This window comes from Theileria parva, chromosome 2 (assembly GCF_000165365.1).
Source record: "Theileria parva strain Muguga chromosome 2, complete sequence, whole genome shotgun sequence".
NCBI lineage: Eukaryota > Apicomplexa > Aconoidasida > Piroplasmida > Theileriidae > Theileria > Theileria parva.
In genome coordinates, this window is record NC_007345.1 from 1,429,072 (window position 1) to 1,456,085 (window position 27,014).

The 27,014-nt window shown below is 34.1% G+C and overlaps 18 protein-coding genes across 18 annotated transcripts; 9 read left to right on the forward strand and 9 right to left on the reverse strand.

Annotated features, from left to right (window-relative positions):
- Nucleotides 1-7: 7 nt before the first annotated feature.
- Nucleotides 8-1,394, reverse strand: ARP4 (Actin family protein; the record flags this gene model as incomplete). The annotated part of the gene is made up of 1 exon (XM_760180.2): nucleotides 8-1,394. The coding sequence occupies one exon, from the start codon at nucleotides 1,392-1,394 to the stop codon at nucleotides 51-53; it is 1,344 nt and encodes a 447-aa protein (XP_765273.1). The 3' UTR covers nucleotides 8-50.
- Nucleotides 1,395-1,415: 21 nt separating this feature from the next.
- Nucleotides 1,416-1,936, reverse strand: TpMuguga_02g00962 (Phosphopantetheine attachment site family protein; the record flags this gene model as incomplete). The annotated part of the gene is made up of 3 exons (XM_760181.2): nucleotides 1,842-1,936; nucleotides 1,631-1,809; nucleotides 1,416-1,601 (listed from the first exon to the last, which is right to left on the reverse strand). Exons 1-3 carry the CDS (start codon nucleotides 1,900-1,902, stop codon nucleotides 1,416-1,418), a joined length of 426 nt encoding a protein of 141 aa, XP_765274.1. The 5' UTR covers nucleotides 1,903-1,936.
- A 3-nt stretch (nucleotides 1,937-1,939) lies between these two features.
- Nucleotides 1,940-4,020, reverse strand: GNL2 (NGP1NT (NUC091) domain protein; the record flags this gene model as incomplete). The annotated part of the gene is made up of 11 exons (XM_061305447.1): nucleotides 3,865-4,020; nucleotides 3,629-3,830; nucleotides 3,306-3,597; nucleotides 3,186-3,259; nucleotides 2,959-3,156; nucleotides 2,797-2,927; nucleotides 2,640-2,740; nucleotides 2,529-2,608; nucleotides 2,368-2,495; nucleotides 2,214-2,305; nucleotides 1,940-2,173 (listed from the first exon to the last, which is right to left on the reverse strand). Exons 1-11 carry the CDS (start codon nucleotides 3,983-3,985, stop codon nucleotides 1,940-1,942), a joined length of 1,653 nt encoding a protein of 550 aa, XP_061161413.1. The 5' UTR covers nucleotides 3,986-4,020.
- An 86-nt stretch (nucleotides 4,021-4,106) lies between these two features.
- On the forward strand, nucleotides 4,107-5,095 carry TpMuguga_02g00709 (SHS2 domain found in N terminus of Rpb7p/Rpc25p/MJ0397 family protein). Its single transcript, XM_061305448.1, has 5 exons — nucleotides 4,107-4,269; nucleotides 4,348-4,498; nucleotides 4,532-4,612; nucleotides 4,643-4,800; nucleotides 4,832-5,095. Exons 1-5 carry the CDS (start codon nucleotides 4,185-4,187, stop codon nucleotides 5,071-5,073), a joined length of 717 nt encoding a protein of 238 aa, XP_061161414.1. The 5' UTR covers nucleotides 4,107-4,184; the 3' UTR covers nucleotides 5,074-5,095.
- TpMuguga_02g02020 (Ribosome recycling factor family protein) lies at nucleotides 5,063-6,083 on the reverse strand. Its single transcript, XM_061305510.1, has 7 exons — nucleotides 5,920-6,083; nucleotides 5,673-5,885; nucleotides 5,455-5,643; nucleotides 5,385-5,426; nucleotides 5,298-5,354; nucleotides 5,190-5,268; nucleotides 5,063-5,159 (listed from the first exon to the last, which is right to left on the reverse strand). The coding sequence occupies exons 1-7, from the start codon at nucleotides 6,045-6,047 to the stop codon at nucleotides 5,079-5,081; spliced, it is 789 nt and encodes a 262-aa protein (XP_061162170.1). The 5' UTR covers nucleotides 6,048-6,083; the 3' UTR covers nucleotides 5,063-5,078.
- Nucleotides 6,084-6,135: 52 nt separating this feature from the next.
- On the forward strand, nucleotides 6,136-8,376 carry TpMuguga_02g02565 (Divergent CRAL/TRIO domain protein; the record flags this gene model as incomplete). The annotated part of the gene is made up of 5 exons (XM_061305587.1): nucleotides 6,136-6,813; nucleotides 6,910-7,065; nucleotides 7,124-7,623; nucleotides 7,689-8,109; nucleotides 8,138-8,376. The coding sequence occupies exons 1-5, from the start codon at nucleotides 6,627-6,629 to the stop codon at nucleotides 8,374-8,376; spliced, it is 1,503 nt and encodes a 500-aa protein (XP_061162171.1). The 5' UTR covers nucleotides 6,136-6,626.
- Nucleotides 8,377-8,429: 53 nt separating this feature from the next.
- Nucleotides 8,430-9,025, forward strand: TpMuguga_02g00714 (uncharacterized protein; the record flags this gene model as incomplete). Its single annotated transcript, XM_760188.2, has 2 exons — nucleotides 8,430-8,849; nucleotides 8,891-9,025. The coding sequence occupies 2 exons, from the start codon at nucleotides 8,430-8,432 to the stop codon at nucleotides 8,948-8,950; spliced, it is 480 nt and encodes a 159-aa protein (XP_765281.1). The 3' UTR covers nucleotides 8,951-9,025.
- A 38-nt stretch (nucleotides 9,026-9,063) lies between these two features.
- Nucleotides 9,064-11,565, reverse strand: pitA (Phosphatidylinositol transfer family protein). Its single transcript, XM_061305449.1, has 5 exons — nucleotides 11,181-11,565; nucleotides 10,998-11,146; nucleotides 10,898-10,960; nucleotides 10,670-10,856; nucleotides 9,064-10,638 (listed from the first exon to the last, which is right to left on the reverse strand). Exons 1-5 carry the CDS (start codon nucleotides 11,223-11,225, stop codon nucleotides 9,103-9,105), a joined length of 1,980 nt encoding a protein of 659 aa, XP_061161415.1. The 5' UTR covers nucleotides 11,226-11,565; the 3' UTR covers nucleotides 9,064-9,102.
- Nucleotides 11,409-11,742, forward strand: TpMuguga_02g00716 (uncharacterized protein; the record flags this gene model as incomplete). Its single annotated transcript, XM_061305450.1, has 2 exons — nucleotides 11,409-11,486; nucleotides 11,710-11,742. The coding sequence occupies 2 exons, from the start codon at nucleotides 11,409-11,411 to the stop codon at nucleotides 11,740-11,742; spliced, it is 111 nt and encodes a 36-aa protein (XP_061161416.1).
- A 294-nt stretch (nucleotides 11,743-12,036) lies between these two features.
- TpMuguga_02g00717 (EF hand family protein) lies at nucleotides 12,037-13,086 on the forward strand. Its single transcript, XM_760191.2, has 4 exons — nucleotides 12,037-12,224; nucleotides 12,426-12,530; nucleotides 12,671-12,781; nucleotides 12,893-13,086. The coding sequence occupies exons 1-4, from the start codon at nucleotides 12,146-12,148 to the stop codon at nucleotides 13,045-13,047; spliced, it is 450 nt and encodes a 149-aa protein (XP_765284.1). The 5' UTR covers nucleotides 12,037-12,145; the 3' UTR covers nucleotides 13,048-13,086.
- Nucleotides 13,087-13,167: 81 nt separating this feature from the next.
- TpMuguga_02g00718 (uncharacterized protein) lies at nucleotides 13,168-14,301 on the forward strand. The gene has a single exon (XM_760192.2). It carries the CDS (start codon nucleotides 13,410-13,412, stop codon nucleotides 14,265-14,267), a length of 858 nt encoding a protein of 285 aa, XP_765285.1. The 5' UTR covers nucleotides 13,168-13,409; the 3' UTR covers nucleotides 14,268-14,301.
- A 97-nt stretch (nucleotides 14,302-14,398) lies between these two features.
- Nucleotides 14,399-15,875, reverse strand: TpMuguga_02g00719 (vacuolar membrane family protein). Its single transcript, XM_760193.2, has one exon. It carries the CDS (start codon nucleotides 15,584-15,586, stop codon nucleotides 14,414-14,416), a length of 1,173 nt encoding a protein of 390 aa, XP_765286.2. The 5' UTR covers nucleotides 15,587-15,875; the 3' UTR covers nucleotides 14,399-14,413.
- A 293-nt stretch (nucleotides 15,876-16,168) lies between these two features.
- RPL17 (ribosomal protein L22) lies at nucleotides 16,169-17,301 on the forward strand. Its single transcript, XM_760194.2, has 3 exons — nucleotides 16,169-16,323; nucleotides 16,424-16,744; nucleotides 17,029-17,301. The coding sequence occupies exons 2-3, from the start codon at nucleotides 16,436-16,438 to the stop codon at nucleotides 17,281-17,283; spliced, it is 564 nt and encodes a 187-aa protein (XP_765287.1). The 5' UTR covers nucleotides 16,169-16,323; nucleotides 16,424-16,435; the 3' UTR covers nucleotides 17,284-17,301.
- A 16-nt stretch (nucleotides 17,302-17,317) lies between these two features.
- On the forward strand, nucleotides 17,318-19,281 carry TpMuguga_02g00721 (uncharacterized protein). Its single transcript, XM_760195.2, has one exon. The coding sequence runs from the start codon at nucleotides 17,415-17,417 to the stop codon at nucleotides 19,272-19,274; it is 1,860 nt and encodes a 619-aa protein (XP_765288.1). The 5' UTR covers nucleotides 17,318-17,414; the 3' UTR covers nucleotides 19,275-19,281.
- A 16-nt stretch (nucleotides 19,282-19,297) lies between these two features.
- On the reverse strand, nucleotides 19,298-19,987 carry TpMuguga_02g00722 (uncharacterized protein). Its single transcript, XM_760196.2, has 3 exons — nucleotides 19,798-19,987; nucleotides 19,585-19,711; nucleotides 19,298-19,555 (listed from the first exon to the last, which is right to left on the reverse strand). The coding sequence occupies exons 1-3, from the start codon at nucleotides 19,874-19,876 to the stop codon at nucleotides 19,363-19,365; spliced, it is 399 nt and encodes a 132-aa protein (XP_765289.1). The 5' UTR covers nucleotides 19,877-19,987; the 3' UTR covers nucleotides 19,298-19,362.
- TpMuguga_02g00723 (uncharacterized protein) lies at nucleotides 19,965-20,924 on the reverse strand. Its single transcript, XM_760197.2, has 2 exons — nucleotides 20,179-20,924; nucleotides 19,965-20,121 (listed from the first exon to the last, which is right to left on the reverse strand). Exons 1-2 carry the CDS (start codon nucleotides 20,623-20,625, stop codon nucleotides 20,011-20,013), a joined length of 558 nt encoding a protein of 185 aa, XP_765290.1. The 5' UTR covers nucleotides 20,626-20,924; the 3' UTR covers nucleotides 19,965-20,010.
- A 799-nt stretch (nucleotides 20,925-21,723) lies between these two features.
- On the forward strand, nucleotides 21,724-25,017 carry TpMuguga_02g00724 (Inner membrane complex family protein). The gene is made up of 4 exons (XM_061305451.1): nucleotides 21,724-22,789; nucleotides 22,848-23,195; nucleotides 23,266-23,391; nucleotides 23,459-25,017. Exons 1-4 carry the CDS (start codon nucleotides 22,052-22,054, stop codon nucleotides 24,986-24,988), a joined length of 2,742 nt encoding a protein of 913 aa, XP_061161417.1. The 5' UTR covers nucleotides 21,724-22,051; the 3' UTR covers nucleotides 24,989-25,017.
- Nucleotides 25,018-25,030: 13 nt separating this feature from the next.
- glpK (FGGY family of carbohydrate kinases domain protein) lies at nucleotides 25,031-26,873 on the reverse strand. Its single transcript, XM_061305452.1, has 9 exons — nucleotides 26,724-26,873; nucleotides 26,511-26,692; nucleotides 26,359-26,469; nucleotides 26,223-26,323; nucleotides 26,098-26,192; nucleotides 25,850-26,064; nucleotides 25,731-25,819; nucleotides 25,614-25,691; nucleotides 25,031-25,577 (listed from the first exon to the last, which is right to left on the reverse strand). Exons 1-9 carry the CDS (start codon nucleotides 26,852-26,854, stop codon nucleotides 25,062-25,064), a joined length of 1,518 nt encoding a protein of 505 aa, XP_061161418.1. The 5' UTR covers nucleotides 26,855-26,873; the 3' UTR covers nucleotides 25,031-25,061.
- Between the last annotated feature and the right edge of the window lie 141 nt (nucleotides 26,874-27,014).

Sequence of the window (27,014 nt, forward strand, 5' to 3'; positions counted from 1 at the left end):
TATAATAGGCACTATTAAAATTTAGTAATATGTATGTGTATATTTAGGGATTAGTGGCATCTACGATATGCAATAATGGTTCCGTGTTCTTGGTATTCAGATTTTGAGATCCACAGCTGTTGGAAGCGACCCAGACTAGCTAAAATTGAGCCTCCTAGCCATGTTGAAAACCTTTTCTCCAGATACGAAGATGAATGTACAAGCTTAAATTTAGATATTGAACCTATTGTACTTTTGAGGAGCTCATGATTAAGCCTTGGAATAATCCCGTGTGTAAGAGTAAATCCGCCGGCTATCACAATCGAGGACAGCAGTTCTCTTCTTATATCGACGTCTGACTCGAATATACAGTCATTTATCATGTTAACAATCCCCTTGAAATTATTGAACTCTGAGACTGTTGACCCTGATGGATTGAAAAGCAGCTCAGGAACACTGGTAGCATACTTTTCCATATTAACTACAGTGCCGTCTGGTAAATTATACTTCATACTCTTGTCCTTAAAATTTTTAACATCTTTTTGGTTATGGTGTAAATGGTTAAGATTTGCCTTTCCTGAACTAACACTATTCTCCTGATTCTGTTGACTGTTACTAGCACCATCAGTGGCGTTAGTATCTTCAGATACATTATCATAAAAACAGAACTTTTCTCTGAGTTCTTTGGCTGTTTGAAGCCTTAAATACTCCTTGTAGGGATCACTTGAGGGTTCAAACAACCTGTGGTTATCGTTGTACAGATAATTTGCGAGTTGTAAATCAAGTGTATTCCCACCAACTAGAGAGTCCTGGATTGTTGACTGTAAGGAAATGCCCTCATGGACTGGTGATACTGTACAACCACCTGCTCCAATATCTACAATTAGGGCTGATGATCTTCCAACTGAAAATGCCGTGAGGGCCGCTCTCTTTGCCAAATATGATGCGCAAGCTCCAATTTGTTCAAAAATTACTTCCAACGATGAGTCTCTGAATTGTTTGCTTTCTGCTGTCGGTTCCACCACCAAAATTGGGTGCATTGATGGGTCCAGTCCTAACCCTCCTATCTTGTTTACTGATTTACCGTTATCTTCAAAGTCCAGAAAGAGATCATGCCCTTCAATACCGAACCTTAATAGTCTTTCAAACACAAAAGGGTCAAGATCTAGATTATTGTCCCTGTTTACATGAAGGAGTCTTCTCATCTCAGCAAACGGTCGCACCTTGACTGGTGAGAGTATATTCCAACTTTCCCTAGAACTTGCTGGCTGGTCAAAATCTCTATACACCAAACTCGGTATATACTCTCTTGGAAAGTCCTCTTGACAGTTTCCGACCCTCATAGACTCAAAGCCTGGGTCTACTACTATTGCGGAAACATCATCTCCACCGCTTTGTATCGAAACTACTGGCATATCCGACAGTATAACTTAATTTCAGTTATTTAACTCTGGACTGGTTAAATTTATACGATCTTTCAACTGTAGTTTTCCGTCAATGTACCTAGAAATTTCCTTAATTGACTTAAGTGTCCTAAAGTGGTTATCTGGTATGTTCAAATCGAATTCGTCCTCCAACAGAATCAACAGCTCCACTTTATCCAGCGTATCCGCCCCAAACTCCTAAATTCTAAATCAATTATTACGAATACCTTGTAGAAATCCGAATTTGGGTCAATTTCTTCTTTTTTCTTGTCAAACCTCTGTGCTACTAGCTCCGTAACGGTGTTTAGGGTATCAGAACCGGACAAAAGTGTAAATTTACTTTTATTTATGCGATAAATTGGTGATATATGAAAAGTTTTACCACTTAATACAAAAGAATTGATCCCTAAACACATATATTAATGTATGTATTGGTACCGGGTATCAAAAACAAGAAAATAACTACATGAAACAGATATTTTATAGGGTTATTTATCATTATAAATTTTCATTTTAATTTATAACAATTTAAAACATTATGTTAGAAAGGAATTGTAGTCCAAATTGGGGATTTGAGTAGGTGTGTTATGTGGGTATGATTCCACTTGCGATTTGTCACTATTTTCATCCTCTTCATCTTCATCGGATTCTTCAACTTTATTATATTCTATAACTTCATCGGATTCCTTTAAATTGCAGATATTTTCCACATCTTCTGCCTCTATTTCAGTAGTCTGTTGGACACACAGGTTTTCAATTTCCTCCAAATGCTAAATTTTGTTATTAATTAAAAGATAAATGAACTAGTACCTTTCTAAGATCTTCTGTTGGATCTATTTTACTTTCTTCCTTTGGCGGTTCACAGTAAAAGGGCAGCCTTCCTCTTTGAAAGTCGTAGAGCACTAAGAATAAGATTTCATCTGTTTATGGAATTTTGTTTAAGAATTAGTGGATAGATTTTTACCTATTCTTGCTGCAATTGAGATATCTGGGACCTTGCCTTTTTTGAACTTTCCAAATTTGGCTGCAACTAGTTCGAGGAAATTATCCTCTGTAAAGTCCTTGATTCCATACCTTCGTACAAGTCCATCCCTACAAATTACAAGTAAAACAACAATTTCTTACTTTTTGACTAGTTCTATGACTTTGTTTATGTAATTTTCTGGATCTGGGATCCTTTCAACTCTTATTGCTCCCTTTAGAACCTAAAATAATAAGCCTTTTAAAAAAGAATACCTTATCTGTGTCATCTCCCTCTTCAAATGGAGTAACTCCTGGGCAATCAATCAGGTGGATTCTCTTTGTCAAACAAACATATTGCCATACTCTTGTTTCACCTATTTAATCAAATTATCACCTTTCATATTATGGTTTGTTTTGTGAAATAATTTACCCGGTATCGGGGCAGTTTTACAACTTCTATTCCCTTTAAGGGTGTTGATAACAGAACTTTTTCCTACATTTGGGTATCCAATAAATCCCACACTAAAGTGCTTCCTATCCTTGAAAAGCTGGGAATACTGCCTAAAATTTTTTAAAAAATAAAAAAAAATACTTTAATAGTTGAATTAGTGTATTTTTTCCAAATGGGTTTTTGACTGATGCGTGAAATGCCACTGTTGTAATTTCTCTGTTAAGGTGCTTGATCCATGCTGCAGTAACCCAGGATGGTACCAAGTCACATTTATTCATCAAGAGTATCAAAACTTTACTGCTTTTATGTTTTTTCATATAATTTTCAAGTCTCAGGCATCTGGAAAAAATGAGTATTAATCAATTTACCTCGTTCCCATAGGATCTCTTGCATCAATCACTTGAACGACCACGTCAGAACAGTCAATGACCTTATACAACTCCTAAAATTAAATTAAAAACTATATTAATTGGTAAATAAAATCTTACTCCCCAAATCCTCTTAGAAGTGCCTTTTTTGAAAATCACGTTGGGAGTCTCATCAGTTAAATTGTCACCGATTATTGACAGGGACGTGTCTTTATCTCGATCATAAACTCTAGAGTTTACATCAGTAACCAACTCTTCTATTGTGGAAACTTGAAGTTTCGGTCTCTTGCGCCTACTCTTCCTTCCAAAGGTATCCTCCAGTGACTCAATGGATAAAATCTTAGAATTATCAATTTTAATATTAGTGTCTGTAAGCAGAGACATAGGTAATTTACTCCTCTTGATAATGTGCCTAAAGCGTGATTATAATAATAGTAACATACGTTCTTGGATCATCCTTAACAGAGCCCAGTTCGTTTCTAAAATTCGTCATTTGTTCCTGTGTCAAAACTCTCGTGTTTCCGAACCATCTTCTGTCTGGGTTAATTCTTGCCGGATCTAAGGTTTTAGCTTTCATTTTTGAAAAATTAGGTTTCTCCTTGTACATGTTCAGCCTTTTAATTGTACCTTTAGTCCTGTATTGGCCTAAAAATATTATTAAATTTTATAAATTCTATACCTTCCTTTAAACCCTTGGGAGGAGCTCTATAAGGATTCGTAGTAGCGGTCGAAGATTTGAATGCCGGAAAAGGCTGGGCCTTCGACCTTTTCATCCTGCGATTCTTTTTAGAAGACTTCATTTTTGATTAAAAAATATATTACATATAATTAAAATAAATATAAATATAAAATTAAATTAAAAATCTTGATCTTCATCCTAATATATGTGCCTGATACATATAGAGCTGTTGTTGAGAAATTTTCTGATTTCACATTATATTAATTTGTAAAATATTTTAAATTTGTGTGTTAAAATTTCATGTTCATGTATGAAGATGAATGGCGCAGTTTTCCTGGAAAGTCATAGAATCTAAGCCTGCCTCCTTACACAGCGTATTAGAGTCTGTTGAAAAGTGTAATAATGGTAAGTTTCTTGTCCAATTTTTATCTATTCCACGTCATACAACAATTTTATCCAATAATTTTGTAAAATTGCCTTCAGATATATCACTGTGTTTACACTCATCGTCGCATAAAACAAGAATACTATCTCAACTTGAGACGTTTTTACAATCCGTCAGGGAAATATCTGAAGATCCCTCCTTCAAACAATATATTGAAACCCTTCCTTCCCTGGAGTTTTTAAAAACAACGTATGTGTTTGCTTTTTATTTATATTTACTTAGGGGAGTGGTTCAGATCCACCCATCGTATTTGGGAAATGTAAACAGTGGTATTTACGCTTATTTATCAAATTTTCTGATGCAGTAAGTTTAAATCAAAGTAAAATTTTCAAGTTACAATGACGATTTTTCTGGAGTATGGATCAGTTGTGGAGATATTGTTCCTCTGGATTCACTCGGGTATCTTACTACAGGAGACTACCAGGGCCTAGTTTCTCTCAGAATATCACTTAGGGTGTTGGCTTTTATTCCAAAGTTAGATGTTATTATAGGTAACACTTCCCTTTCTACTTTTATTCTTAGGGAAGATAAGTCGGATAAGGCCTAGAAGCATTTCAGTTTTAGCTTACGGAATATTTAACGTTTCAGTGAAGCCTGAAAATCTGCCAGAAATTAAACAGGAAAACAGTGAGTATAGTTTGGTTTGTAATGGAAAGACTGTATCGGAGAACGCGTTGCTGACTTTACAGCTCATCGGTGTAAATGTATTAAAAAGGAACAAATGGCTAAACTTGTCTGCAAAATTACATAATGTAACGGAGTGAATATATTACTTAAGAGCTGAAAGTTTATCGTTACACATTTTCTCTACATTACTTGTTGACGGCTTCACAGTACTCTCAATTTGTGACTAAATAGCTTTGCTGTCAAGTTAAAATACCTTTTGTTTAAAGACCATGTCCTGACTAAGCCCTGATTCCAAGTTTTTTAACTTTTTCATAGTGTTCTGTCTCGCCATTCTAAAAAAATCAGAATTTAAATACGAAACCTAATTTGATCCAATCCCTGATTCATAATCCTCTTGACGTTTTCCTGGGACTTTTTCCTAAATTTTTTTAAAAATTGATTAAAATACTTGATGTCAGCGCCCATTTGAGGAATGTTGACCGAAATAACACTAAAAAATATAAAAGATATTAATAAACTTTTGGATTAATTTGACGTTGTAGCCGGTTAATTCAGTGGAGAGAGTGGTGAATATGTCATATAAGTTATCCATTGATAAAGGAGTGACAACCAGCTCAAAGTTCCCCTTATTTACTATAGAAGATAGGTGGCGTAGCTGCTTCTTTCCATCATCGGTTTCGATGAAAATGTGACCAATCAAACTCGGACTAAAAGTTCATAATTAGAGTGTACGTACGCTGCTTTGTGTTCAGAGATTTTGGCGAGTTCAGACCTAACTTGGTCTTCTATGGATTTCAACTTGGTCTTGAAGTCAGTGTGTAACTGGTCCAAAACCTCCAAGGAAACAGCGGTATCGCCTTCGTCTTCCACAAATCGGGAACCCTTTTTCTTAGATCCGAAGATATGGAACTGGTTTAATTTTGCGATATTGCGATAGTTGGAGTGGAATCTGAAAAATTGTGTAAAACGAATTGTAAAGAAACCTGAATGAGGTAACATTTGGTATATTTAAGGTAAAAAATGATACATAAAAAATATAAAATGTGAAAATGAAATTTAAATATAAGAAAATCTTAGTTAATCTGCTATTAAATCCGAAAATAATAAACATTATGTGAATGATTGTGTAGAATAAAGATGTAAAAAATAGTGTTAAACAGGTGTATAATGTGATAATAATAGTAAATTTTTTTCATATATTTTGTGAGATTTGTGTATAATTATTTTTTAAATGGGAAATTAATTGGTTGCTGTTCATTTTTAAGTAAAATTCCTCTAATTCAGGGAATAACCTAATTTATTTTAATCTTCCTTTGAGAATGATTTTTGTGTAAAATATTGAGTTTTTTTAATTATTTAAATTTTAAAATAATCCTATCGATTTTATAATAGACAATCGTCAGCTTTTGTAAAATAATTTTGGTCAATTTAGTATAACCAATATCCTTTGCTTTTCTCCAATAATTAACTTTTAAAATTAGCACTTTTATTTTTAAAACAAATGGTAAAACTTAAGAAGGTCATAGGTACTTTTGCACCTGAAAACATGTTTCCATGTGTGTAGCATGTGATGTGTTGCATGCTTCTTTCTGGATTCAGACTCATTATCCAGATTTCTCTCTCATAATGCAACATTTTTGTAATTTTAATATGGTATTTTCTATTTTTTAAAAAAATAACTCTAAATCTTATGGATTCTGATATTGTGGAGGCGGTAACCTGGTTGGCGGCTGAATTTGCTGAATTAGCCGATTTAATTGATGATCCATTTCCAGAAGAGCATAATGAATATCAAGTTGTACCAATAAATAAAATTTCTACTGAAACAATCCCATCTTGGAACTCAGTGAAACTGCCAAATGACGAGATTGCTCTGTGTAAGTCTTTTTTCTCATAATTTAGCAAAATATTCATACACTAATGGTTAATTATCAGTTTTAGTCTAATTAAGTATGAATTAATGTAATTTTCAGCGACTAGTGTTCCCAAGTTTCAAGTGAACGAATCGATAAATAGAAAGATTCACGTAGGTTCCGCTGACCTTTTGGGACTGGAAGTTGAGGCTTTGACTATTTTTCTAGAGGAGCCAAACAAGTACAAGTCCAAACTGGTTAAAAGACTAGTAGCCCGTAGGAACATACACATTACACCTAGTTATATTTTATCAGTGTTTATGGAGTTTTTTAGAGAGTAATGGCCAGTTGGAATTAGATCAGGTTCACAGGATGAGGTCAGGAGAGTCACATTTGTCACGGGTGTTCAACGTTGGAAGCACAAACGTGATTTTCGCAATGATCTGTAGATACTCTAGAAAGTACCATGATGCCTCAAGTAACATATTAAACATGTCAATAAGGGAATCGCTAAAGGTGGCAATAGAGAAGGGGATAGAGATTCTGGCATATCCAGTTTCAATAGAAGAGGATGTAGTATATCCTGATTATCAGTATCTAGATACCCTCTTAAGAACATTGAGGAGGTGGCTTGAGCTGCCAGAAGTGTCTTCTAAAATTAGTAAAATTTACCTAATTTCACACACGCCCTCGGAATCATGCTACAGTGACGATTCTACAGCAAGTAGCATTGGAGCGTATAACTGCATGGAGGTAATTGGGAATAAAAATGAGACTAACAAGGATTTATTCAACCTTCTAAGGAGATATTTCCCTAGAACAAACTACGAAGAGGTAATTAAAGAGATTTTAGATACGATTCACAATATTTTACTACTTTCTTTCATATTATAATGTAGTTGCTGAGCGCTGATCTGGCTACGACCGGTAATGTGAATGGCGAGATAGTAGCAGAAGAGAGGAACATAAGGATATCAGAAGGGTTTAACACAATCAGCTCTAAAACTGTATCAACTAAGCCAGTAATTAATTTGGCTGAGAGCCTTAGAGTCTCAACTGATTCTGATAGCACACAGAAGGAATCTGAATATTCATATTATTTGAAGCTGTATTACTCAATTTCAAAGCTTCCAGTCTACACAAAGTTGAAGGACAGCAGATTCGTAGAATGGCAGAGAACAGATCCACAAAAAAGACCGGTTTTGATAATAAATGCAAAAAATTATGATATCTCAAACCCAGAATACGCTCTGTCCTACATCCTGGGATGTGTAAAGGCGTTCATCCATCACAAGTTTGTCATCGTGGTCCTACACCTAGGTAAGCTTATAATGTTTAAAAAATTTAGATCACTCGATTATCAACTCAACAAGCCTTTTGAACCTTCTAAGTAACCTGTGCAGAATATTCGGGAAGGAGAGGACCAAGAACATCGCAGCTATTTACTTCCATAAGTGTAGCTGGGCACTCAGAAGTTATTTGTTTTTTACCTCTGCACTGCTCCCGACTGAGGTGTGGGATGCAACTGTATTTGTAGATTCACATCGGGAAGTATCCCATTTGGGCCTGGATCCCTCACTTTTTTAACACCATATCGTACACCATATAATCTCAACAAATTCTTGTATTCATTAAATATTATGGTAGTAATAGGGTTGTTTGTCAGAGCTGAATTGGAAAACGCCTCTGAAGTCAAGGTTGGACCCGACCATGTGTGGAGCCTGAACCTTAGGGAATCAGATGGCTTTGAAAAGAGGGACAACGTAACCCTAACTGCGTCGGAGTTGGCGGATACTGGAAACAGCAGGAATTCGGTGAATTTGTGCGTTAATTTTAAGGAATCCAGAAGAAAGGCGACAATAACACTGCGCAATGTGAAGGATGTTACTAGGGATTTTTTCCCATACAACAACGATTACTCGTGCCTGGTTGCCTTTGATTGCCGTGGTGTGGATATAATGTCCTGGAATCCTAACGGAGGATACTCGGTGGTTTGTGACAGTGGCAATGTCATCGATGACGTCACTTTCGAGGACGGATCCTGGGTTGGATACGACGAGGTATTTTAAATAAACTTAGGTAAATTTTAATTTATTTTTAGAAATCTGGAAATTGTGTGTCAGTTTTGAACCTGGAGTATGAACTCAAGGTTATTCCATGAACCCACACACTCACCACCTCCAAGCTTAATTTTAAATTTCTAAATTTTCAAATATTTAAATATTTTAACAAATAATACAAAGTGTGTAATAAAATACGTGTATTTATGACTAAAATGTGTGTATGAAATTAAAATATGTTACATGTTAAAATTTACAGTTTAGTTATGGAGTTCGTAAGACCTTCAGTGCTGTTTTGATGGAAAGTGAGTTCATAGGCGAGTTGTTTAACAATATATGGAGGAGATTCCTCGCACAGAACCTGAAGGAGTAGAATCCACCTCTTTACAGTCTCCTCCTCATCGGCAGACCAGTAATAAACAATCTTATCCTTAGTAGTTACACTGAAAACAAAGGGCCTACTCATATGAGTGCCAGTCCAGCTAATCCTAGAATTCTTTAAATTAATAGTATCTTTAGGCCTGGTGTCATTTTTACGATCAAAGTAATACAAGTTAAATCCACATACGATAATATACCTCAGATTCCAGGACCACGATGAGAACCCTCTTCCCAGTTTATATAAATATCCCGTAAAAGTAATTGGTATGTCATAGATTAAAGTGTCTTCTGGAGTTTCAGATTTTTTTCTTGAAACCGTCGAACTCTTGCTGGGAGATGTGTCACCAACAGTGCTAATGATCTTCTTAGTGGTTGTCTCCAAACTGGGCTTTGGCACAGATAGTTCCACAGATATCACTTCGCTTTCTCTAGTCAATTGATCACGTTTATCTACTGACTCATCTGATGCAGATTCAGTGGTATCTGAAGTTTGAGTTGCCTGATCACAGCTAAGACTCTTTACAATAGTTTGATCAGAACGCAAAACAGGTGTGGAATACAAGGGCGTGGATATTTTGTGCGCCTCTGAGAGACTGGTGCTAATTGATTTTGGAACATAATCTTCATTTTCAGAATCTACTAAATCTTCAAAGTTTTCAACTGCGTCCTTAAACTCAGAATCGTCGTAGGATACCACAGGAATTGGACCTGCAAGTTCGATGTTTGTTGGAGTTAACTCATCAAGTTGCTCAATTAATACTAATTTTTCATCCAAACTTGTGGTTCTAGTTTCTGATAATGATACGGCGCGATCGCCTTCAGATACTAAGCTGGAAATAGCTTCCTTATCTAGTTGAGGTACTTGTATCTTATCAGAAACCACCTCAGATTTAACTTCTACAACTTCAGTCTTGACAACATCAGCTTCATTCTGGTCTGTAGGTGTGGGTTGTGGAAGAGGTTCTAGTGAAGGCGGCTCTGGAACAGCAACAATATCATTGCTTGACATTGTAATCTCCTTGGGAATAGTAATTGGTGCACCTTTTTGTACATTGACAGGCTCCAGTTTTAAACTTTTATCAAGTTTTTTAGAGTATAAATTTTTAAAAGCCTCGTTAAGCTTATCGTAGCAGTCGACCTCCGTAATCCTTAAACTTTCCAAACTCAACTTATTCCACTTCTCAAATGAACAAAGTCCCATACATGTGTAGTAAATCAAACTCTCGTAAAAAAAGGTGATAATATAGCTCTCGATTTTAGAGGATAACAGTCCGAAGTATGGAATGTTTAGTCTGAGTAACTTGTACGATACAATCCCGGAAGATTCCGAATTGTTATACCAGTCACCTTTTACTGGGAAAAAATTCCCAAATTTAAACCTTGTTATATCATATTTTGGGTCATAGTTCTAAAATTTGGTGTTTAGTTAGTTAAAATACCTTCAATTTATTAAATTTAGTTAAATCCACAAAGATGACCTGCCTTTTGTTCAAGTCCTGGAGGTTCAGGTTCAGAACGTTTTCTGAAATATTTAGAGATTCGATATGGTCGGTCTGAAGAGAGAATTCTGCAGTTGGAAACACTTCATTATAATATCTAGTGAATAGCTTCGGAAAGAGATTCCACCTACATTAAAAATATGAGTTGTGTTAATAATTAAAACTAACGATTTCTCAGTGAGTATTGTGAGTTTAGAGCCTAAAATTGACTGCAACCAGTTTGGCAAATTTCTGAAAATTTGATTTATAAAAGAGTTAGTGAACGAACTTAGCAAAATGGTATCGTTTTTCGGTGTAGTATCCGACAGAACCGTTGGATTTGAATTTTTCGTTTCGAAAAATCTCCAAACCGCTTCCACCTTCCATTTCTCTAAGACTTGCATCTATCAATAAGTGGATTGAACACCTTTGGTAGTCCTATGATAAAAATTTTCAGTATGTTTGAACTAACACTTAGTTGGAGAGGTATGGGCATTCGAAACTCGACAATTTTCATTTTAGTAGCCTTTTACTTGGTAAATGACTGGTTTTATAAATTAACTCAAATTTTTGGCTTCATTCTGGAATCTATGTAAGGAACGCTTGAACTAAACAGTTATTTAAGTAAATGAAGAGACATTTGTAAATTTTTGTTTATTTAATAAATTGAAATAAAAATTAAATCAAATAAAGCAATATAATGTTTAACACGATCTCATGTGATTTTTCTAGTATGAGTCAAGGTGATAGTGTAGAAGATCATAGGGTAAATCAAAAAGTAAAATTTGAAAATAATTTTATAAAATATTTAAATAATAACGATTTTTAATTGATGAGAAGATTTCAAAATAATAAACGTATATATTTATAAAATTAAAATTAATAAACACCCGATCCAGACTATGAAATTAATCTTTCCACTAGTCTAAATTATATACAGAGATTATTTTTAATTATTTATTTAATAATTTGGTAAATGATTGACAAATATTTATTTGAAGTGGCTTGATAGAGGACAAAATTTTGGAAAATAAATAATCGTGGAGAAGGTGTAAAAGGTTTGAAGACGAACATGCTTTTGAAACTTTAGTTATTTATAATTTATGTTTAAAGGAATAAAATATAAGGAAATTAGAGATCATTGAAATTTTTCAGCTTGTTTACAGTCCCTTAAATAATAAAGAGTCCTTCCTGATATTTATATATTTTTAAAAACATATAATTTTTAAATTATTTGAGCAGGAAAATTGGGAATAAAATGTAATATATATAACAATTATTGCACACCCTTGATATTGTTACCCCCTAATGTGTATACGCTTAGACAAAATAGTTTCGATACATTTTTTTCCAACACTAGATCACTGTATAAATAATCAACCCTCTTAAAAATTATACTTAGTTGTACTATAAAAACTTTCTAAATCTTCGTTGAAGATGGCTGATCAATTAAGTGAGGAACAAATTGCCGAATTTAAAGAGGCTTTTGCTCTTTTTGACAAAGATGGAGATGGAAGTTAGTTTTGATTTAAATACATATATTTTTTCACGTTTTCTCAGTGTTTTATAAATAAATTGAGATTTTTTACTAAAATATCATTTTCATTTTTTATAATTTCCGATTCACTATTTCCCCGAATGTTTAAAATCGATTCCTTACTGTTTAATAACATTTAATTTACACACATTTAAAAATTATATCATTAAAATTAATTAGGCATAACTTCGAAGGAACTTGGGACAATTATGAGATCTCTAGGCCAAAATCCAACGGAAGCAGAATTGCAGGATATGATAAATGAGATTGATGCAAACTCAAATGGTATGTCAACCTTAATAAGTTCTAGATGAGTGGTTTTTAATTCCTTTAACCAGTTTTCTAAACTCTCATTTTTATCTTGAATTTAACTAGTTATTACATGTTTAAGCCCAATGAAACAGTTATTGATAATTTAATTTCAGGTTCCATTGATTTTCCTGAGTTTCTGACCCTGATGGCCCGTAAGATGAAAGAATGCGATACTGAGGAGGAACTCATTCAGGCTTTTAAGGTCTTCGATCGTGATGGAAACGGTTAGTCTGTGTTTCTTTTTTATCATTAGCATTTTCATAATTCAGTTTTAAATATATTTAATTAAACGTTCTCCGTTTTTTCATTCATGAGATTAACTCTGAAATGTTTAGGCTTTATAAGCGCTCAGGAACTCAGGCACGTAATGACTAACTTGGGTGAAAGACTAACTGACGAAGAAGTCGACGAGATGCTGAGAGAAGCTGATGTAGACGGAGATGGAAAGATCAACTATGAAGAATTCGTAAAACTGATGGTCTCAAAGTAAAGTGTAATAACTAACTTTAATGTAAATTCTTATCCCAAATATATGATTTATTTATTGTGGTATAGCCATTTTAAGATTTATTTCCAATGCCATTTCCCCATTTAACAATTACACCATTACCTAATAGCGATCTATTAAAAACAAGACTTCCTTCTTTAAATTTCTCACAATTTTGTACTTTTTAGCATTTTTCTCTTTGAGGTGTAACAAATTTGTCGTGTTTTAATCCTTAATTTTCACAAGCACTCACTAGTTTAATCTAAATTCTTGCTTCTTGTTGTAAATTAGTAAACATTATTCAAAAACTAACATTTTCCTGTATTATTAATTTTTTTCTTTGGTTTGAACAGGAATAAGCCAGGATGGTGGGAAAAAAACTAGAATGCGACCAGTATACCGCAATGATCGGTTTAATGAACCTATCGAATGATCTTCTGGGAGAAGATATCAGAAACATGGACTTAACATTGATAAAAGAGCTCCTTATGAACAAGGTGTTAAATTTCAATAACCAACTGAGGCAGATATGCTACTGGACTGAGGCGTCAAACTCAAATGAAAAAAAACGCAGTTTAACCCAAAAGTTTACAGATTTATTCCAATCGAATTCTCAATCGAAGGCAAATCCAGAGTCGTCAGAAAACACAAATGGAACACAAGATTCATCATCGAAGCACAACAACTTGATTAACAGACTAAAGAATCTAAATCGTAACGAATTCTTTGTATACTCAGCTTCTTTAAGTTTTAACCCCAACGTGAAGTGCGGATCTGACCTTCTGAACCCCTCCATTGGAGGAGGGATTGTGTTCACAATCACAGCAAAGATGCCCTTGGATGAGAAGCAGAGGAAGTTGTATCTCCAAATTCTTTTGCGCTACTTGGGGAAAAATTCGGTTCTTCTCCAAGTTAAGTCTGAGAGTTCAACTTCACTTGATAAAATCTTATCTAACACTAATGTAGTACATGAGGATCCTACGGCTGATGGTTCAGCTGTTCTGAAACCCATTCCCAAATATTTCGACGAAGACTATTCAGACGAGGACTCAAACGACAACAAATGCAGCAATGATTATGTTCCAAACAACTACTCCTTCTTCCGCCACAGCTCATACTTGTTATCCAAGTATGCCAACAGCAAGTTGGTTGTCAAGGAGGAGGACGATAAGTTTGTAACTCAGCGCTTACTCCAAGTTAAGCTCCAGAGAGGTAGAAAATAATTGTAATCTAGTGATTAATTTCATATTACAACCATGCATGACTATAATATATGTACCACATTCCTTTACTCTACATTATGCAGTATACACTAATCAATATACAGTAGCAATATACAAACTAACAGTATATGTAAATGTGTATGACATTAACTCAAGGGTATTTTAATCTTAATAATCGAGTCAGTAACATAATACTGAAAGACGTTTAAGAACAAGGGAGAAACAATCATGACAAAAATAAGCTTAAGACGGTGAGATTCATTGAAGGGGTGTAAAATGTAAGAAGTGATTAAATTAATCTGGTATGAAAAGATGGTAAACAAAATGATTGAAACGCACTTTAAACCAGAAACAATGATTAACCAGGTGTAAAGGTTTAGTAAAAACTCTTTATTGTTCCTTTTATTGGACCACTTGTTAAACTTGGCGTATAGTGAATTAATATTGTACAAAAAATAATTAGAGTAAAAACTAGGATTTGGGAGGCTATCGTCAATGAGAAGGTCATCTTCATTACCCTCATTACCATTGTTATCATCTAAATCATGTAAGAACTGGTCATTGATGGAAGTTCGTCTAGAGTCAAGAGCCTCAAGGTCCTTACCCACGTTTGGCTTATTTTGGATAAATATTTCCCTCGAATCCACTTCTACGTTATGTTCACCTAGCTCGTTGTGGTTATGTTTGCCAAACTCAAACATTGGATTAATGCTTGCTGTTGTCGATATACTAGAGGTTCCAGTGAGGAAACCAGAGTGGGTTGAGTTTAAGGAGTTTATTGCAAACTTCTTTGCATCAGCCAACTCTTGCGATGTGGGAGTGAACTTAGACTTACGATTATTCTTTAAATAATTACTTGCGGCCTTCTTTATGGCCAAATACCTAACTATTCTATACTCTATGTAAACGCCAATTGTTGCGTCAAAGACTGTTGTCATAAAGTACATATTGCATTCGTCCTGAACAAATGAACCGTCTCCGCCCAGCCTTATCTTATTTATTAAGATTGATGAAATTATGTTCAGGAGGTGAACTGTGCTTGATCCGCACATCAGTTGTACAAAATCCATAAAAAACACCTTCTTCGGTCTCCTCGGAAACTCAAAATAGTACTTCAATAGTAAAATTAAAACTGAAATTGCACACAAAACAAACTGGATTCCTATTCCAAAGAGCCCTGGAATTAATGTACAGACCTCGTTTGACAAGACAGAGGGTGTCGGTGTGTTATTAGCCAAATTCGCCAAATTTTTAGCGACATTCGCCTGAACAGGTGAGGCGTCTATAAAGGAAGGAGAAATATTATTGATTTCTCCCATTAAAAAGTGAATATTAAAAGTATATGCGATAAGATCTTTTAAATTATAAAAAAATTATCCCATAAAATGGTTAAAGTTAAAATAAATTTAATTTTTCAGTAGATTTTAAAAACATAGGTGAAAAATATTGATTAAAAATTCAAATAAAAAGAAAAAATAAAAACAAATAAGAGTATAAAGACTTACATTGTTGTAAGAATGAAATTAAACTCACAATAAAATAGTGAAATTAATAAATAAAATAAATAAAACTTTTATTGATGAAAACAAGAACGCTGAAAAATCAAAAATAAATTTGGTGAAGAAAATAACATATATGGTGAAACGATTCCACATTAAAAAAATTAAGGGGGAAAATATAAAAAATAAACATAAAAAGTGTTTAGAATAAGTATCCTATATAATAATCTAATGAATTTATTGAAAATAAAGTATAATATTGCTTAAATAATGAAAAAAATTGAATTAAAAAATAGATAAAACAGATAAAGAATAAAAAACAATAACAATATAAGCTAAATATGTTTTGGAAATAAAATTTTTAAACTGTGTAATGTTTTTGAATAAAAAATCCTAATATGATAATTATTGGCGTTGAATGGGGCATACAATCAAAGACTCTTTAAAATATAATTAAACCCACAATATTATTTTTTTAATTACTAGGAATCTTAGTTCCAGAAAAATTTTATCTCGTTTTAGACAATTATATCGCTTTTTGAAATAGCTGTATATAGGTTCGTCATAGTTCCCGATATTATGATAAACAATTAAATTTATACCTAAATCCCAGTTACAAAAATTATAATTTATAACCAGACTAACAATTTTATGTAGTATTTTATAAACATGGTCAAGTACTCAAGAGAGCCAAGCAATCTAACTAGAAGCGCCAAGGCCTATGGAGCATATTTGCGTGTCCACTTCAAGAACACCTACGAAACAGCGACAGCAATAAAAGGAATGCTGGTGAAGGACGCGAAACGTTATTTAAATGACGTTATTGAACGCAAAAGATGTGTTCCTTTCAGAAAGTTCAGAGGGGGCGTTGGAAGGTGTGCCCAGGCCAAGGCATTCAAGCATACTCAAGGTAGATGGCCAGAGAAATCGTGCAAATTCCTACTTGATTTACTCAAAAATTTGGAATCTAACGCTGAGGTATGTTGTTTGAATTGTAATTATTTATTTTTTCAACATTCTTATAAACTTAACTGATATCAACCGTATATGATGACACGATGACGAGTATGATTGATTTGTCACTATTTTTGGCAATTCTTAAACTTTGACGTTTGAAATCTGATGCGCCTCTAGTGTGTTCTACACTAAGCATATCTCATTTCAAGCATCACTGTCCATTTGATTACTTGTTGGCGTCTGATACCAATTTAAATAAATTTTTTAAAAAAATAAATAATCATGAGTGTAATAAAAATCTGTAGGTCAAGGGACTTGAACAAAGTAAATTGAGACTCGAACATGTACAAGTAAACAGAGCGCCTGTGGGAAGAAGAAGATCGTACAGAGCCCATGGTAGGATAATTCCGTTCCTTTCCCATCCTTGCCATGTCGAACTCATTGCTGTTGAAGATGAAGATCACGTCCCAAGGCACACATCAACAGAGAAAAGAGTAGTCAAGTTGAATAAGCGTGAATTAGCCAGGATGAGACTTAGAACTGGAAAATCTCTCTCATAATCTACTTGGTATTTAAAATATATGATAATCATCAGATTAAAATTTAACTCTAATTTACATGTTTTACCATGGGGATTTTGGTGGCTTAAAGTAGGCTGTTTTCTTTCGTTTTTATTTTAATTTCATGTTTCATGGGATATTTGAATGGATCAAGAGGGGTTACATTCAATAAACTAGTGAAAATGATCAAGGGTATTTCTAGAAGAAAGGATTCCACAATTTGGAATCAAGAAAATGCAAAGATAGTTTCAAGAATCACAGACCTAGTCCCCTCGATAGCTTTTTTGATGAAAGAACACCCTCAGCATATCCCAGTAATACTTTATCATCTATCTTCCTTGACTTCTAAACTAAAAAATGACCAAGTTCAGAAATGTGTAAATCAAATCTCAGGAAAAAATGATTATTTTAGTTGTAAAACATGTAAAGGACTCTGTAATGAGGTTTATGAAAATTTTATTCCTGAAATTAGGGGAAATTTACCTAAAATTGATCCAAAGGGGATTTCACATCTACTAATTGTTTATTCCAGTTGCAAGAACCCTAAAATTTCAACATTCTTCCCCGAATTACTTTTGAGAATGTCATATTTTATCTATTCTTCTATCGAATTAATGCCAAATTTCGAATTTTCAGATGAAATTGACCATTTATTGAGTCGCTTTTCGGGATTGATAAAGTTTAAAGCCTTAACTGATTTGTCTGAATATGATTATTTGAAGATGTTTGTTGATGTAATAAACTCTTCAGATAATGAACTTGCTTCAAGAGAGTTGCTAGTTAAGCAGTCTAAATACTATATACCTGTAAATTTGATGGATGTTTGTACGGCCTTGGAGTCTATAAACTCAGGTTCTTTTCAAGATACATTTTACAATTTGAACGAGTTTGGAAAATCATTAAAGTATTTTGTCCTTGAACTATCATTTAGGTTTTTGTTATACTCTAAATTTACAAACTTAATCAGGGATTGTTCTGGAATCAGACTTAAAAACAACACTGAAATGGATACAATTTGTAGATTAATTGGACAATTCAAGAATTTAGGATATAGAAATGAACAAATCGTTCCAGTTTTATCTGAACTTTTAACCAATAATCTTGAATATTTAGAATTTAGAGACCTTGGTACACTACTAGATTCGCTATCGTATTATTCGAAAGTGTATAATTTAGACCCTAAAACAGTTGATTTCAGTAAAATCGCTTCCAGAGTTAATGATATTGTTTGTTCAGATAAACTGTTTCCAATCAGGTCACTTTCAACTGTGATTAATGCCATTTCCAAGATTAATGAACATGGTGGAATTGATTTAGAGGACTATGAGAGCTTTTTTAAAATCTCAAGTTATGGTTTGAAAACACAAATTTTAAAGTGGCCTGAGAATCTTAAGAGTCCAGAATCACTTTCCTCAATCGCAATTGCCATAAAGGACCTGAAGGATTATGAGACTTTAAATTTAGTCAGTGAAGTCCTCTTGAAGGGATTAATCCCTGTCAGTAAAACTGGATTGTATGATTTTAATGTAATTTTGGAGGTTCTAATTAAGGAACTTAAGAATGTTAACTTTTATGAGAAGATTCATGACCACGAGTCTGATTTTAAACAAGAGGGTTTCAGTGAAATCGACACTGAAAATACCGAAAAATTTAGAGGTTCTGGACAACTTAACGCAACTAAAGTTTTTAGTTCAGTTTGTTTGATTTTAACTAAATGTAGTTTTCACTTTTGTACAATATTGTCAGAAAGACCAAGTCTTTTGAGGACTGATTTAAGGGAACTGTGCTACTTCTGTAGAATATTATCTAAATTCTATAAGTTAGATTTTATAGAGAATGAATTTTTGAGTGACTGTCTCAGCACTATTTCTAAGTTTACCACTCATTTGGAGTCCTTTTTCACAAGGAATCACAGGGACCTCTCTGACCTAGACCATGATAATATCAGCCAATTTTTATCAGAATCGCACTCTTTTAATTCACTAAGATGAATTTCTACTAAATTAAATATATACTTCATATATTTATTGTTAATAAGGTTTTAATACAGGTAGTGTGTGTGTTGTAAATGTTAAAAGATTAAATATTCTTTCCCTGAATTGGAAAGGAGGTAGAGGACTCCTTGGTGTTTAGAAGCGCGTCCACTTCAGTTTGTAACATCTTTTTCGAGTATAGATTCTTTAGTTTATCGAAAAATGCGATTCCACCTAGAGTGGTTTTAAAGCTTCTCTCGGGTTTTTCAAAGGCTTCTATCAAGTGGTACGCAACAAGTCTAAAAACAATTAAAATAAAACTACTAACTTGTATTCCATAAAATTTTTGTGTTTTAGGGGGACAAAGTTGTTGTGGAGAGTAACGTCATCTCTGGAATGACTATAAATCTCATCAATAGAGGATGTATCCACCTCAATGACCTTAGAATGCTTCCCTATAAAAATATGAGAATATAATAAGATATTAAAGTCATAGTATTATAATAGTGAAATAGTGATAAGAGAAATAAGGAAAACTTACCAACTCTGATCCTCTGTAGACCAGTTTTACCGTAAAGAAGGGAATTAGCTGGATTCCTCAAGGGTAATAAATTTAACATTTTATTAAATCACATAATAATATTAAGTGACGTGTTTAAATATACCCAACATGGGAAGAATGTGTAAAAATATAAATAACATGCAAGAAGTATTATACAAAATTATTGACAAAAAATCTTTAATTTGAAAGAGTTTAAAACAATATATCTCCTATCTCCATTAGGTGAGAACCATTACTTTTCTTTAGATTCTCATCAACCTGGTCGAAAAAACGATGTAGAGACTTGTTCATGCCAGAAAACACCTATACATATATAAATTAGATGTGTATTAGATAAATTAATAAGTATCAAGAACAAACCTCAGATATATAGTTAGTTGCCTGTCCAACGAGGTCAGATAAGGAACCTGGAAAGAGTTCTAATGAAGGATTCGACTCTGAATAGAGGCCATTTCCTATACCTCCAAGAATCAAGGGTATCCTTTGCTCCTCAACATCGTTGTTTTCCTGTTTCCTAGATTCCTGAGGGTAGAATATTGTAAAATTGTCCACGGCTTTTGGGCTCTCAGCGGTTGGAGAATCTGCTACAGCTGGGTGTAAATTAACCTTAGAGTTAACATTGTGTTTCCTCTTTGAAACGTCATTGAATGTTCTGTATAGTGGTGTAGATTGGGTGTGATTCCTAATCATGGAGTGGCGATTAAGGTGGTTATTAGCTGAAACATCCAGATGTTGATTAGCGAAGACAGATTCTATTGAGAATAATGCAAAAATATAATAAAGAAAGAGGGTGTGAAGATTCATCATTGTGAAAATGGGATTTTTGGATTAAAATGAATGATGTTGTGAACTATAAAATTTAAACCCTTTAATGATAAGTGTGAGGGAAATAAAAAACAGAATCCTTATCAAATGATTTAAAAGTGTAAGTGAGAGTAAAAATAAAAAGGAATCACAATTGTATTGAATAATTAGAATAAACACAGACGGACAATGAAGATGGTGAATAAAGTGTATAAAGACATAAGATTCCTAAGTTCTTCTGAATTCTTTGTAGTTATACTAATTGTAAAATAAATAATAAAATAGAAAATGGACAGATGTATGGAACTTCTATGATATAACAACGTTATCTGTGGGGAAATCATAATTAACGCACACTAAGCCAAGACGTGTAAATAATTCCATAATCTTCCTCTGGTTATTAATATTTATCTAGTTTTTTAATGACAACAATGGCTTTGTGGGATGGTTTCAATGTGTGTAATTTTGGAATCATTAAGTAGACGGTCATGTGATATATAATACATGAAAATTGGGGTAACTGATTAGATTCTTTCAAAAAATATATAAAGTTTGAATAATAGCAAATCTTATCATGAATGTGTATGTAATTCTGAGGATTTACTTGATTTATAATAACATATATACTAACTATTTTATTTTATATAAACTCTTTAATAAATGGAATGTGTTGTATCAACAACATCTATGTTGTTTTATTTATTTTTTAAGAGTTACTAGAATCTCCTATTTTTATTAATGGACCAGCTTAATACATAGTGTGGTGTTGTGATTTTTTACAATATCATGTACTATTTGACCAGTTAATCATTTACACATTAATAATTTAAATTAATGGAGAAGTGACAAATATGGTTTTAAAAATATTAATGGCGAAACCTCATTCATAATATCTATACAATTTTAAATGCTCTGAGTTTTGACTCATGGATCCATTATGCATTTAAATCCTCCCCTTGAAACCATGATAATAAATTAACACTTATTTTCGTTATCATTTTATAAATTTCCAAACTGAATTCCATGTAAATTATCTCAGGTGCACCCATTGCCTATCCTCGTTTCCGCTGTATTACACCCTTATTCCATTTAATATTTGCGATTTAAGCTTTTTTACCTTCATTTTATTTTTAGGGACATTCTACATAATAAATTTTGTATTTTTAAAGTCATTTCGGCTTAAATTCCTGCTCATTTAGGTCGTTTGACTTACACATTTTTGATAATTTAGTTATACATAAACAAACTGTGTTATATTTTAAAAATAATAACAGTATTTTGGTATAACTCTCAATTTGCTCAGTTGGTATCAATTCTGGCCTTAACTTGAACCGATCCTCTATGATATGAATCCATTGATATAATAAAGTTCAATTTTGAATTTATGAACTTGATAATTTCCTGTTAGATCTTTTCTTTTGTTTAAATAATGGTAGATGTTGACCCAAAGGACTTTAAAGAAAATGATGATGATAAATCTGATTACGAATCAGATAAAAAGAAGCTAGACTCTGGTAAAGGGCCTAACTTGTCATTTTATGAGTGTCCAACTGCAGCAGCATCTATTCAAGGTTTTGGGGAAGGAAGCGGATATAACACTAATAGTTTAGATTCTGACCAAGAAGAGAACTGCTACGAAACAGTAGTAAAGTCTGAATTATTACACCTTTCTACTGAAGGGGGGTCAGTGTCATTATCTCAATATACGAAAGCAACTGGTGGTTATTTTGCAGGTTACCAGGCAGTTTTATACCAGGGGAATCCAACTTTAAAGGAGAATCCTGAGCGCTTTTTAGACGAAAACTCATTAAATTACAGTCAAAGTGATCCTGACAGTGTTAACCATACACAAATGAATACCGAGAACTTACCAACGGTGGAACAAACAAACCCTTTTGCAAATCAAGGATTTGTTTCAAGCAATTTTACTGTTGAAACCAGTACACCTGGAGTTCAGCCTACGGTTACGAGTGTTCGTTCTGAGGCCTTCGTCAACACAAATGATTATCCTCAACGATCAAGCTCTTTGAGTCCATTGAGTAATACGGTTGTACAAAACTCGATGTTACCAGCTATAGTGGAGTCCTCCAACACGAATGGAAACTACTCATTGGCTGTTGGAGGAACTTCTTCGGGAGTATCTTACGTTCCAGAGGGATTTGATACTGTAAGTTTACTGATATTTATATACAAAATGTTCTTTCTAAATATTAATAATTTTTCAGATCACTGTACCAAGGTACAGACCGGTTGAGGTCGTTGATAGAACCGTGGAGGTTCCAGTTATCCACCATATTGACACGTTTGTTCCAAAAAAGGAAATTCAAGAAGTTGAGAGTTACGTCAAGAAGCCCTACACCAAGTATCTTGACAAGGTTGTCGAGGTTCCTCAAGTCCACTATTCTGATAAGATAGTTGAGGTTCCTGAATACCATGAAATAACTAAAACCGTTCCAAAGTTAGAAGTTAAGGAAAAGACTAACTATGTTCCCAAAGTTGAGGTCAAAGTAGTTCCAAAATACGTTGAAGTTCCTGTGGTAAAAATTGTGGACAAATACGAAGAATATGAAGAGGTTTGTATGCTACAAGCATTTTATACACTGTTACATAAAATTAAATTATAACTAATATTAAATTATTTAGGTTGAGGAAGTTGTTAAGCACGTTGAAAAGGTCGAGGTTGTCGAAGTTCCTAGAGAGGTTGTAAAACATGTTGTTAAACCAGTTAGGAAAATTGTTGAAAAGGAGAAGATTGTGCCAGTTTATGAGGTAACCAAATTTTATCAGTTATTTACTTATTTTATAAATTTTTTCAGAACTTAATTAAATTATTTAGCATCGCGATGTGCCTGTTGAAAAGATAAAATACGTTCCAAAGGTTGAAACTATCGAACATGTAAGGGAGGTTCCTAGGGTCGTCGATGTACCTGTTCCTTACAATGTTCCAAAACACCAATATGTAGATCAACCTTATGTTGTTCCAAAGTACAGAGACGTTCCGGTTGCTGTACCAGTGTGCAAAACCGTGAAGCCAGTTTATGAATACAAAGGTCCTACCAACTACGTTGATGTTCCAGTTCACAAACCCTATTTCGTTATCCATGATCATCTCAATTTCAAACCTGTAGGTGCTTTTAACGGAAAGAATGATGGATCATTTACTGTGGATAACAGTGGTCCTTTCGTTACCGGTACTAATACCAATAATGGATTTAATCCTGAAACTACATTCACTCCAAATTCTAACCCTGGTCACTTTCCTAACGGTAGTTTCAACGTTACAGACAATTTGAACGAAAACTTTGGAAATTCAGCCGTATTAGGCGAGTCTGTCAGCTACAAGGTTGTTGGGATGAGTAAGGTAGACTTGGATAAGATGAATTTAGAGGAGAAGAAGATGGCTCAGGAGAAACTTGACGAAGCTCTTAACAATCCCAACTTCCAAGTTTACAAACAGTCCCTCAAAACTCCCAACCCTCTTGAAACCAACAACAATAACTTTAACACTCCAAACTTCACCTTTACTCAACCTACAAACTTTAACTTTTCTCCTAATACTAACAATGGTGCTTATAATACTTCTTGGAACCCTCCCAACACGTCAAGTCCAATTTTCACTAATACTTGGAACAACCCTGCACCCAACACCAACCCAGCGACAGCGGCCAATGCCACAACTCAAAATAATAACCCTGGTACCTTCGAACCTTCAAACAATGGCAATTTTGACAATTCTAAGAATTCAAATCCTGGCCTCAGTTGGAGTAAATTCGGTTCATTTTCAAAGGGGAACGATTCTTCGTCCTGGTCAAAGTGGAGTCCAGAATTTGGCTCTAGATACCCCTCAGGAGGCTGGAATAACTGGAACAACAATAATTTAAGTGGTAGCTTTTTTGAAAATAATTTGAATAACAAGTATAAGTTTGATGGTAATTATTCCAGCAACAACTTATTTAACTGGACCGACAAGTTATTTCAGTTTTTCAAGGGCTCAAAATCGCCTGAGAACTCCTTTAACTCTAATAATAACCTTCAGAACCCCAACAACTTTAAGTCGTCCAACAAAGCTCCTACCTCTACTAGAGATAAGCCTGTTAGCAACAACTACGTTTTCCCAGGCACTGGCTCAACAAACAATGTTTGGACCAAGAATAACTATAACTTAGTTCAAGAATCTTTCAGGAATTGGAAGGTCCCTAACATGCATTTGGACCTCGAGAGAAACACTCCCACTAACAGGGCACTTTTCAGAGACTCCAGGGATAATTACCACATGAGTAGCGGTAGTGGTAGCGTGGGTCACAGGGCTCTTAAACCCTCCAACCCATATCCTGCATCAGATTCCAACACTCCCAAGGTTCACTGATTTAATTTTAATGTAAAGTATACTTGTCGAATTGTACATATTAGTCATTAATGAGTTTACTAATACATATAATTCATAAATGCCATGATAGCGACCTTTCAATTCCCAGGTTCCAGTACTTAATGATGGTGGTTCTTTGTTCAGGTGACATTGAAGGTGTCCAAACTGTATTGTTTGCTCCATTTGTAAATTTCTTCACTTCTGTCAACCCATCCCACAACTTAGCTTGTAGTCCTGCCAACAGTGCTGCTCCAAATGATGTGATTTCGGCATTTTCTGGTCTTTCTAGCCTTGTATCTGTTAAATCAGATATGAGTTGAACGAGTTCTGAATTCTGACTTAATCCTCCATCCACATTAATGTAAGGGATTGATAATAGGCCGGTATCAGAAAGAAAAGAGTGGATAATCTCGTAAAGTTGTAGTCCAATGCTTTCGCAGTATGCTCTTACAATGTGACCACGTTCCGTGTGCTGAGTCATACCCATTATGCTTCCTCTGGCATCATTTCTCCATCTCGGTGCAAACAAACCGCTAAATGCTGGTGCGAAAACCACGCCGTCTGAGGACTTGATCTTTTTCAATATTTCCTATTAGTATAATTCTGAAATCTAATTAATGCTTACTGAGATCTCTGAGGGGTCTGATAATAGTCCCATATCTTGTAACCAGGTAATTCCAGCTCCGGCAATTGCGATGGAGCCCTATTTATGGTTGATTTTTGATAATTATTGTTAACAAACCTCTAGTGCAAACACTGTTGGGGTTGTTGGGCTCAATTTATAACATGGTGTGCATAGTAAACCACCGGTTGACATCACTTTTTTCGAACCTAATTATTAAATTTTAACATTTTAAGTACCTGTATTCGTCAAGATAAATGCCCCTGTTCCAAACGTGCATTTAGTTGCCAGGTTTTCAAATAATCCCTGACCTATGCAGGATGCTTGCTGATCTCCCGCTGATCCTAGTATTTTAACTCCCTTAAATCCTGGCACCTTATCATTATTAATAGTTCCAAAATCAGAACAATTTGGTCTTATTTTTGGAAGTAAATTACCAGTTAGTCCAAATATTCTACAATTTCATATATTTTCTAATATAAAATACTTTAGCATTTCCGTAGACCATTTTTCAGTGTTAATATCCATTAAGAATGTTCTTGATGCGTTTGTAATATCTGTCAAGAATTCACCAGTTAGGTTCTAATGTAAATTATTTTAAACTTCACTCACATATATGATCCAGGTGTCTATTGTTCCAATTCTTACGGATTCTTCTCTAACTCTTTTATCAAACCAGTCCAAATTATTCGACATCCACTTCAGTTTAAATGCTAAATTTAGATTTAAATCCAATTTACAAAGTTACCTGAAAAGTATGTACTTATCAATAATCCATTTATGTGATAGAAATGGCGGTCTGAACCATATAATTCAACCATATTGTTAGCTTCTGTGCTAGCTCTGATGTCCAACCAAACTAAACAAAATAATTAATAAACGTCTTTAATAAATGCAAACCTATTGCGTTATGTAATGGTTTTCCTGTATCTTTATCCCAGACCACTACTGTTTCTCGTTGGTTTGTTACTCCCAAGCCCACAAGAACGAAATTCGGAACCTTTTCTTTCAGCTGCTTTACTGATTCGTTCATTGTGTAGTAGACGGAATCCATTATTTCGTTGGGATCATGTTCACACCATCTGAATGCAATAAAAACTATTTGTTTAATACCCTGATTTTGGGTGGTATTGAGTATGTTTGGATTTACTTGATGCCAGGATATTCATGGATGAGTCGTACAGGGTACACCGGGTTGATTGGGTTCCCTGATCGATTGATGCAATAACTTTTACTGGATCCATAGTTGATTAAGATGAACATTAGGTGAAGATATACTTAATTGTTAAAACTAAACTTTAGGAGGTAAATTGATTCAATAACAGAATATCGTTACTAAATCAATATCAAATACCAGATAATAAAACAAATTAAACAACAAAACAAAAATAACAGAAAATTAAA

Excerpts from the sequence above, each read along its gene's own strand:
- glpK (XM_061305452.1), bottom strand. The coding sequence starts at position 26,854 with ATGGATCCAGTAAAAGTTATTGCATCAATCGATCAGGGAACCCAATCA. Across the intron at positions 26,193-26,222 it reads TAGACACCTGGATCATATAT|AACCTAACTGGTGAATTCTT; the intron begins GTGAGTGAAGTT and ends AATTTACATTAG. Across the intron at positions 25,692-25,730 it reads CAACAGTGTTTGCACTAGAG|GGCTCCATCGCAATTGCCGG; the intron begins GTTTGTTAACAA and ends AACCATAAATAG.
- TpMuguga_02g02020 (XM_061305510.1), bottom strand. The coding sequence starts at position 6,047 with ATGTTTATTATTTTCGGATTTAATAGCAGATTAACTAAGATTTTCTTA. Across the intron at positions 5,269-5,297 it reads CAGGGATTGGATCAAATTAG|AATGGCGAGACAGAACACTA; the intron begins GTTTCGTATTTA and ends TGATTTTTTTAG. Across the intron at positions 5,160-5,189 it reads ACATGGTCTTTAAACAAAAG|TCACAAATTGAGAGTACTGT; the intron begins GTATTTTAACTT and ends AAAGCTATTTAG.
- TpMuguga_02g00718 (XM_760192.2), top strand. The coding sequence starts at position 13,410 with ATGGTGGGAAAAAAACTAGAATGCGACCAGTATACCGCAATGATCGGT.
- TpMuguga_02g00719 (XM_760193.2), bottom strand. The coding sequence starts at position 15,586 with ATGGGAGAAATCAATAATATTTCTCCTTCCTTTATAGACGCCTCACCT.
- TpMuguga_02g00724 (XM_061305451.1), top strand. The coding sequence starts at position 22,052 with ATGGTAGATGTTGACCCAAAGGACTTTAAAGAAAATGATGATGATAAA. Across the intron at positions 22,790-22,847 it reads TTCCAGAGGGATTTGATACT|ATCACTGTACCAAGGTACAG; the intron begins GTAAGTTTACTG and ends ATAATTTTTCAG. Across the intron at positions 23,196-23,265 it reads AATACGAAGAATATGAAGAG|GTTGAGGAAGTTGTTAAGCA; the intron begins GTTTGTATGCTA and ends TAAATTATTTAG.
- TpMuguga_02g00723 (XM_760197.2), bottom strand. The coding sequence starts at position 20,625 with ATGATGAATCTTCACACCCTCTTTCTTTATTATATTTTTGCATTATTC. Across the intron at positions 20,122-20,178 it reads CAACTAACTATATATCTGAG|GTGTTTTCTGGCATGAACAA; the intron begins GTTTGTTCTTGA and ends ATATATGTATAG.
- pitA (XM_061305449.1), bottom strand. The coding sequence starts at position 11,225 with ATGAAAATTGTCGAGTTTCGAATGCCCATACCTCTCCAACTAAGT. Across the intron at positions 11,147-11,180 it reads CCATACCTCTCCAACTAAGT|GACTACCAAAGGTGTTCAAT; the intron begins GTTAGTTCAAAC and ends TTTTTATCATAG. Across the intron at positions 10,961-10,997 it reads AAACGATACCATTTTGCTAA|AAATTTGCCAAACTGGTTGC; the intron begins GTTCGTTCACTA and ends TCAAATTTTCAG.
- RPL17 (XM_760194.2), top strand. The coding sequence starts at position 16,436 with ATGGTCAAGTACTCAAGAGAGCCAAGCAATCTAACTAGAAGCGCCAAG. Across the intron at positions 16,745-17,028 it reads ATTTGGAATCTAACGCTGAG|GTCAAGGGACTTGAACAAAG; the intron begins GTATGTTGTTTG and ends AAAAATCTGTAG.
- TpMuguga_02g00721 (XM_760195.2), top strand. The coding sequence starts at position 17,415 with ATGGGATATTTGAATGGATCAAGAGGGGTTACATTCAATAAACTAGTG.
- TpMuguga_02g00722 (XM_760196.2), bottom strand. The coding sequence starts at position 19,876 with ATGTTAAATTTATTACCCTTGAGGAATCCAGCTAATTCCCTTCTTTAC. Across the intron at positions 19,712-19,797 it reads TCTACAGAGGATCAGAGTTG|GGAAGCATTCTAAGGTCATT; the intron begins GTAAGTTTTCCT and ends ATATTTTTATAG. Across the intron at positions 19,556-19,584 it reads AAAAATTTTATGGAATACAA|ACTTGTTGCGTACCACTTGA; the intron begins GTTAGTAGTTTT and ends AATTGTTTTTAG.
- TpMuguga_02g00717 (XM_760191.2), top strand. The coding sequence starts at position 12,146 with ATGGCTGATCAATTAAGTGAGGAACAAATTGCCGAATTTAAAGAGGCT. Across the intron at positions 12,225-12,425 it reads TGACAAAGATGGAGATGGAA|GCATAACTTCGAAGGAACTT; the intron begins GTTAGTTTTGAT and ends AAAATTAATTAG. Across the intron at positions 12,782-12,892 it reads CTTCGATCGTGATGGAAACG|GCTTTATAAGCGCTCAGGAA; the intron begins GTTAGTCTGTGT and ends TGAAATGTTTAG.
- TpMuguga_02g00709 (XM_061305448.1), top strand. The coding sequence starts at position 4,185 with ATGGCGCAGTTTTCCTGGAAAGTCATAGAATCTAAGCCTGCCTCCTTA. Across the intron at positions 4,499-4,531 it reads CTGGAGTTTTTAAAAACAAC|GGGAGTGGTTCAGATCCACC; the intron begins GTATGTGTTTGC and ends ATATTTACTTAG. Across the intron at positions 4,613-4,642 it reads TTATCAAATTTTCTGATGCA|TTACAATGACGATTTTTCTG; the intron begins GTAAGTTTAAAT and ends AAAATTTTCAAG.